The sequence below is a fragment of the Gavialis gangeticus genome, unplaced genomic scaffold (genome assembly GCF_001723915.1).
Source record: "Gavialis gangeticus isolate Ggan-Ray unplaced genomic scaffold, GavGan_comp1, whole genome shotgun sequence".
Classification (NCBI taxonomy): domain Eukaryota; kingdom Metazoa; phylum Chordata; order Crocodylia; family Gavialidae; genus Gavialis; species Gavialis gangeticus.
The window spans coordinates 48,202,237-48,210,347 of NW_017728998.1; the positions used below are offsets into that span (position 1 = coordinate 48,202,237).

At 46.9% G+C, this 8,111-nt stretch overlaps 1 protein-coding gene across 2 annotated transcripts in view; it reads right to left on the reverse strand.

Annotated features, from left to right (window-relative positions):
- Positions 1–8,111, reverse strand: part of CPNE2 (copine 2) — a 299,466-nt gene that overhangs the window by 123,379 nt on the left and 167,976 nt on the right. For both annotated transcript variants that reach the window (XM_019505886.1, XM_019505885.1), the window contains exon 5: positions 3,078–3,149. In XM_019505886.1, coding sequence (XP_019361431.1) covers positions 3,078–3,149 — 72 coding nt within the window. The remainder of the gene's footprint in view (positions 1–3,077; positions 3,150–8,111) is intronic.

Sequence of the window (8,111 nt, forward strand, 5' to 3'; positions counted from 1 at the left end):
CATCTGTGGATGCATGACAAAGTGCGGTTGGCCTTCCTGACTGCATCCCCACACTGCCGGCCCATGTTCATCTTGGCATCAATGATGACTCCAGGATCCTTTTCTGCCTCTGCACTGACAAGAGGGGAGTTCCCCAACCTGTAGGTATGGTGCCAGTTGTTCCTCCCCACGTGCATCACTTTGCACTTGTCAGCATTGAATCTCATCCTATTCTTATCTGCCCACCCCTGTAACCTTTCTAGGTCCGATTGCAGCCTATTCCTCCCTTCTAGCATGCCCACATCCCCCCACATCTTAGTGTCATCAGCCAATTTGAACAGGGTGCTTTTTACCCCCTCGTCCAAGTCACTGATGAAGATGTTGAACAGTGCGGGCCCGAGGACCGAGCCCTTCGGAACCCCACTGCCCACATCCCTCCAGGTCGAGAATGACCCATCCACCACCACTCTGGGTGCAGCCCTCCAGCCAGTTGGCGACCCATTTGACTGTGTGGGTGTAGTCATTTATTAACTAATAGGTCCCCACCAAGAGTCCCCATCCTATATATATTGGCTTTGTATATGACCTAAAGTGGGTTCAAAAGAACTAATCTAGTGAGATGAATTCAAGACACTGGTTACAAATACAGAAAGAGGCTTTCAAGGATGTTTTAACATGAGTCTGGGGAATAAGGTGGGGTCATATGGTTTGCATATTAGGCCAGCCTGTCTGAGGCTCAATGGAATGGGAGAGAGCATGAGTCCACAGACCTGAAACCACTATTTATTATCTGTGTGTATGGAGGGAAGCGAGGCTCAACAAACAATTTAAAGTTTCCGTGTGGTGCAAGGGGTGGGAACCAACCTGGAAATGCACAGGAACTGGTCCCAGCCCCTCCACCACACAGAAGCTTGTTCATAGTAACCATTAATGTGCAATTTCTTAGAAAATGTCAAGTTGTATTAATGCTTACTATGATCCAAATATAAACATGTGCTAAGCATAACATGTGCCAATACCCTAATAGACTGGTGATTACCAGGTGATGCAACATGCACTGATACAATACACACATGTTCTACTAGTATTCTTGAACAGCCGCATGCTATCAGATGACCTGTGGCAGGGGAGTAAAGGAAAATGCTACTTTTTTTTTTTTTTTTTTTTTTAAAAGGCCAATCCCTGGTTTTCAAATGTGGAAGCAAAATTGCTGTGGGTTACTTGCCCTGCACTGGTATCCAAAGTAAATAATTGCTAGCTTTAAATGACAACCCCCCCACAGGACACACAGGCACTTTCAGGAGGGGGCAAGCATTTTAATTTTATACCTCATTTTAATTAAATCAAGATCCCAAATCTTTAATGAGTCAGGAAAAAGCAAGCATCATTTTCTATGGAGCTTTATGGAGAGACTCATAATATCTCAAATCTAAATCTACCCTTCCAGGAAAGCTTAAACCAAGCCAGTAGTGTCACAGACACATTCTAATCAACAAAAGCATTTGCCACTGGGATGAGGACTTTGCATTTTAATGACGCAGCATGGAAACTGACAAGTCTATTACAATTCAAGCACTTGCCAGATTAAGACTGGGTGTCTAGATGGCTTAGTGAACAGGGTGGAGAAGGAAATGGAACAATTTTCCATTTGACCTAACGATTCTGTTTTTTCTTTCCTTATTGGTTTAAGCTGCATTTCCTGGGCTTGTTGGGGCAAGATGCTAGTCGCACTCAGTGCCCATCTTTGCCCTTCATAAATGTTGTATGGACAACAAGGAGTCTCTGAGGGATAAGAGGTAAAAAGTTCCTGTACTACAATACATATTCCTGAGTTGCACAGAAGTGCTGAAGAGGTCCCTCTGAACAACTGGAGGAAAGTAATGACATTTAAGACTTCTTCATGAACGCAGCTGAGGCTCATTTACTGATTCAGGTCTCACCAGAAATGCTGATGACTCAGATCCCATCTTCCAGCTCCATTTAGAAGAGTTTGGGGTTGGTCAAGGAATTCTCAAGCTAGGCATGTGTCTCATTTTATTACAGTGTATCAGAGCCTGGATGGATGATGTAGAAGAGATCACAAAACATTTTTCTCCGTTGTTGGATGGTACACAGATTCCCAAAAAAATATTTGTGAGCTATGCCTATTTGGGCTGGATGACACCTAACTATAGAAACCAAGAAACAGAGCCCAACCCTGCCCACTTCAAATCTACCATCATTAGATTGGTGTAATAAAGGATACACCTGTATAATAGCTTAATTTTGAAACACCATTTGAAAACTGAAGGTTATTCTGCTATTAATGCTAGTTCTGATGAGATCATGAGATTTAGAGAAACTGGAGAGCTTCCAGAGACCAATGATGAAGCTGATAAAAGGGGCTGGAATGCAAATCATGAGGAAAGGCTGAAGAAACTAGTTACATTTAATTTGGAGAGAAGTTGATTAAGGAGGAACATGATAGCAGCCTTCAATTGCTTGAAAGGCTGCCATAAAGAAAAGGAAGAAACATTTGTTCTCCCTGGTCACAGAGGGCAGGGCACAAAGCAGTAGGTTTAAAACTAGAGCAAAGGAGATTTAATGTCAGGAAAGACTTCCAGTTAGAGCAGTAGGATACGGAACCAGCTATTTAGAAGAGCTGTAGAAGCTCCTTCACTGGAGGTTCCCAAGAGGAGGTTGGGTAGGAATATGTTTGGAATGGTTTAGGAATAGCAGATCTTGCCTGAGTGCAGTTAGTTGGACTAGATTACTTTTTTAGTCTCTTCCAAGACAATGATTTTAGAAGACGCATGCTCTTAAAAGGCATAACAATAGCTAAATCTAGTGTAACATTCTCCATCTTTTGATCTCCAAGTGCTTCACCAAGGAAGCCAGTATCATTCTCGCCATTTTACAGATGGGGACACTGAGGTACAGGAAGGGGAAATAACTGTTCAAGGTTACCCAGCATTCAGTCAGGAATCAAACTCACATTTTCCAAGTCCCAATCTGAGTCTCCTTTTCTATTCACCATAATAATTACTAGGAACAATTTCAGAGAATGTATAGCCTATAAATGTTTAACTTGTGCATGTTTTAAATAAAAACCCACATACCTTTTTATCCAGTTTTCGACCAGACATGCTCAGGGTAATCACTCTGTTATCAGACAGCTCTTGGGCAGCTATCTGAAAGACAAGAGAGATTTTTATTAATGTCTAGAATTACATTCCAGTAAATACAAAACTAAAAGATACAGAATAGAGTATGTGGAGTGTTTAGCAAGTTGTCTCACTATAAATTTTACAAAGCCTAGTCTCAGTGCTTCATTACAAGCTGTTAAGAGTAATATTCCATCTTGGTGCAACTAGTAAATTTTAAAACAGCCTGGAGACAGTCTACTACCTTGCCCAAAACACCAAAAGCACAACATTCACATCTCAGAGACATCTGCAATGTTATCATAGATTTAAGTCATTTAAGGTCCCAAACCTGCAACAGAATCTATGCAGGTCCATGCATTCACCTATACAGAGCCCTGCTGAAGCCAGATCAGAACCAGCTGCAAAAACTGGGGTGCAAGTGTTGTAATTAAGATTCATTGAACCCACAAAGGTCTTTAAAGAAGATCTACATGCTTTCACCTCTACAGTCTTAGGCATATTGGTTCTTTATTGCAGAGGCTGGTTAGATACTACTTTGTACCAGCCTAACACTAATTTCCAAGATTTCTACTTCCTAGCCCACAGAACCATAGTCAGAGGGCTGCGTCTCTCTGTTCTCTCATCTTTCTCGATGGCCTTTTTCACTGAAACATCCACAATGCAAACATTATGGGATGGTTTGGATAGGGATGATACTGCCTCAGGCAAGGGGGTGGTTGGACTAGATGGCTAGTGGAGGTCCATTTCAGCCCTGTTTCTCTGTGACTCTATGAATATAGCCAGTAAGGCTGTGAGAATTTTTGCCGGCTGTTTCGTTTTCACGCTGTTTTGACTCGTTTCAAACTCAAAATAGCAAAATTGAAACTAAACGAAGGGCTTTGAAACAGCCTCAGAATGAAACAAGGACAGTCAAAACATTTTGAATGTTTTTAAATTTATATAGGAAGGGAGATACATTTATATATTTTTATAAAAACAAGATGCCATGAAACATGGTGCAAAGGCAAGCCTTCAGAGAAGGGCAGAAGAGGGGATAGAAGGAGAAGTGTAAGTTCTCCCCCCACCAACCTGAGACAGCCTCTTTGCTACAACTAGGAGGGCTGAGGATTCCACAAGCAACAAGGAGAGAGGAGCAGTGTCAGTACCACTGCTTGTGCCTGAGTCTGCATCTCCTCCAAGAGCCCCAGCCATAGCCCCCCCCCACCACAACAAGCAGCAGCACCAGCATTTCAGTCTCCGCCATGCCTATTTCACTTCCCACACTGAGCCTTCCATTGCCACAAGAGGAGCTGGACCTCAGTGCCCTAGCAAGGGAAATTCTGGGGAAGAAGGGGGAATCAGCTGAGTTTGTGCTCCACACCTCTCAAGTTTCCCTTAGAGCCAAGTCTCCTTCCCCGGAAAGCACTTCAGAGGAGGCTGAGGTAGAGGTTGCGGAGGAAAGGGGGTGACCTGAGTTTGGTTTTTCTGTTGCTGTGCCTCTGCCTGCTGAGGAGGGGGGGAATTGCAGCATCCACACATGCACCCGCACCCTAGAAACAAGCGGGTAGTGTGGTTTGGGATCATTCTGAGGTGGCAGATGATCCCACATACGCTATCTGCCTACACTGCCAAGCCAAAACCAGCTGGGGCAACGGAACAAATCACATGAGCACCACAGTGATGCTGATGCATCTCTGCAGGCATCAGCACCTTGCCCTTGCTCTTCCTCAGCCTGGCACCAGCGGGAGTATGCCCAAAGTGAATTCCCCCTCCCACTCCAAAGCCCCTGTCTCCCCAAAGGAGAGGCAGGCCACCCTGGAAGAGTGGGGGAAAGGCAGACAGAAATGGGGGCGCATTGCAAGGGCGAGCAAAATCACCCAGAGCATGGGGAAATGCTTGCTGTTGATAATCAGCCCTTCCCCTTAGTTGAGCGGCCAGGGTTCAGGTCGCTCATGGCCCCATCATGCCAAGTGCCCGCATGCACCACCTTTAGCAGGACAGTGTTGCCCTCCTTGTTTGAGGTACGCAGGGAGTACTTGAGGGAGGAGCAGCACAAAGCAGATCCACAGATGGCCTTACACTTCACCTTGGACATCTGAAGCAGCCAGGGTGGAGATCATGCCTACCTCTCCCTCACAGGGCACTGAGGCAACCAGTCAGGCCATCAGTGGGCTGTCTTTCAAGCCACACAGCAACAGATCATGCGAGATCATGGGGTCCATGAACCACTTGGTGCAGGGGTGGCTTGTTGGGCAAGGCAAACTCACCCACGAGGTCATGGTCACTGACAATGGGGTCAATATGGTCAAGATGGTCTGTGATGCCAACTTTGTTGGCATCCACTGCGTGGCACACAAGTTCCACCTCATTGTCAGGGATGCCTCAGAGGGGGACAGGGCTGCCAGTGATGGCACAAGCAGCACCAGAAAGCTCATTTCCAAATGTGGAAAGGAAACAGGCTACTTCCACCAGAGCATCAAGGGGGACAAGATGCTGTGGGACAAACAAACAGAGCTGAACATCCCGCAACACAAAATCATGCAGGATGTGGAGACTTGGTGGAACTCTGCGTACCTGATGAATGAGAGGCTGGTGAAGCAACAGAAGGCCATCCATGAGATGACCTTGCTTGGGGTGATTGGGATCAGTGGCCCCCTTAACAGAGCTAAGTGGGATACCATCTCCTATATCTTGGTGGTCCTCAAGCCCACCAAGACAGCACTGACAACGCCCTCCTTAGCCAGGTGATCCCCGTAGTTAGGGAACTTCAGAGTCAAATGGAGAACTTACAGGGGATGACCTTGCTCGAGGAGATAGGGATCAGTGGCCACTTTAACAGAGCTGAGTGGGATACTATCTCCCATATCTTGGTGGTCCTCAAGCCCTTCCTCAAGGCCCCTGAGACCCTCAGTGCTGATAATCCCTGTAGTGAGGGAACTTCAGAGCCAAATGGAGAGCTTCCAGAGAATCAAAGTTCCTGGCTGGGGAAAGCCGCTGTCACCAGACGTGCAGGCACTGGTGAAGCAGCTGAAGGAGGGCATCAGGAAATGGCTTGATCCCTTGTGGTCCAGTACAGTCCATATGCTGGCCACCATGTGTGACCTGAGGATGAAGGGCACCATATGCAGCACCCAAACCCTGGATCAGTGGACGGAGGTGCTGGTGAAGAGAGGGAGACAGAACAGCGGAGGCAAGGGGATTTGGTAGGGTGGGAACCACTGTCCCATGCTAGCACACCATTCACCAGACAGTCTCCTCCTCCACCACAGGTGCTGCCAATGTGGGCCAATGGTATGGCTTCCATGGCGGAGTCCAGAGGCACCAGATCCCACCATCAGGCAGGTAGCACTCAGGCCTCGGTGGCTGCCTATCTCGCTGAGGACATGGAGCCACTGCTATGTGACCCTTTGGTCTACTAAGCAAGCTGCAGCCAGATGTGGCCGGATCTGGCCACGGTTGCCTGGGAACACCTGTCCTGTCCACCAGACAGTGTTCTGAGTGAGAGGGTGTTCAGCATGGCTGGGGATGTAGTGCCACTTCTCCACACCTGCTTGAATCCTGGTTTGGTGGAGCAGCTGGTGTTCCTCAAGGTGAACCTCCCACTGCTGGGGCTCCCCAAGCTCCAGGTGCAGATGGAGTGAATGCCACCCTCCTCACTCCATACACACCTATTTCCTTTTTTCATTTTTTTAAAACCATTTAATACCCCACTCTCAGAGCTGGAGGGGACATTCACTGCATCACCAGCCAGCAGAGGAAGAACATGTTCCTGCTGAAACTTCCATGCCAGGACAAACTTGGAGGAAAGCCAGTTAGTGAAAATGGAAATGGAGGCATCAGGGGGTGATGGACAGGCTGGGGTGGAGGGGTGATAAACCTGCCAGACATCCTACTCCCCATGTACCTCTCCACTTTTACCTGCGCTGCTACATCCCCCTCTCCCCACAACCCCAGCCTGTCCCTCACCCCTTGACACCTGCATTTCCATTTTCACTGACTGGCTTTCCTGCCTGCATTGCATGCCAGCCTCTGGTTTCTTTACTATCCCCTCCATTCAGGAACAGCACACACACAAACTGCAGGTGCTTCCTCAGCCTGATGAAGGGTTTTTCAACCTGAAAATTTGCTAAGATATATTTCTCCAACTATTCAGTTGGTCTGCTAAAAGATACCAGATTAGATTGACCCAAAGAAAAGGACTTTGTCTTCCAGTGTTGTGTCCTTAGACCAACACACCTAGCACCTGACCGAAAGGACACAGGGCCCTGGGCACATCTAAGCCCCAGGGCTGGGCCTGGCAGGGAGCATTCTCTGGCAGCTGCTGGAAAAGAAGCTCCTGCAGGAGAGGAAAGAAAGTTTGGCTGCCTGAGACGCTGCTGGTGCTGCTGCCCTCAATAAGTTAGTATTTTACCTGTTGTCATTTAAAATGGGGGACTGGATGAGGCTGTAGAGGAGGAGGAGACCTCATTGGGGCACACTACTGCATCATGTAGAGGCCCCAGTGTTAGTGAAAGCACACGTTAACACACAAGATGTCACCCATGTCACGAGTTTTGCTTGTCAGCAGCCTGAGGTGCAATTTCCCAGAAACCCCTGCATCTATCTCCTTGAAACCTGGAAGACTTCATGGCCTCAGAAGGGACTACCCACCCCTGCAAGTTTTATTCAAATCAGGCAAGAAATGTCAAAGTTATAGGCAGTTTTGTGCTCCCCCATTACAGCCCATGGGCAAAATGTCAAAACAGTATCAAAACTGTCATACTGAATGTAATAGTTTGAATGCTTGTAATAAATACCCATTGCCAGTTTAGGAAAAAGGCAAGGTTCATCTTCTTATCTAGACTTATTGCTTGTTTTTGCCTACATGCTGAATGTCTTTGTTCTTGAATTTTATCTTTAGAGGCCTTTAACAAAGTTAACCTAAAAACGACCCTTAAGCAAACATTCTGAGAGATCAAAACCTAGGGGCTTTTGAAAGGGGGTTGGGAAGAGAGGTCACCGCAGTGG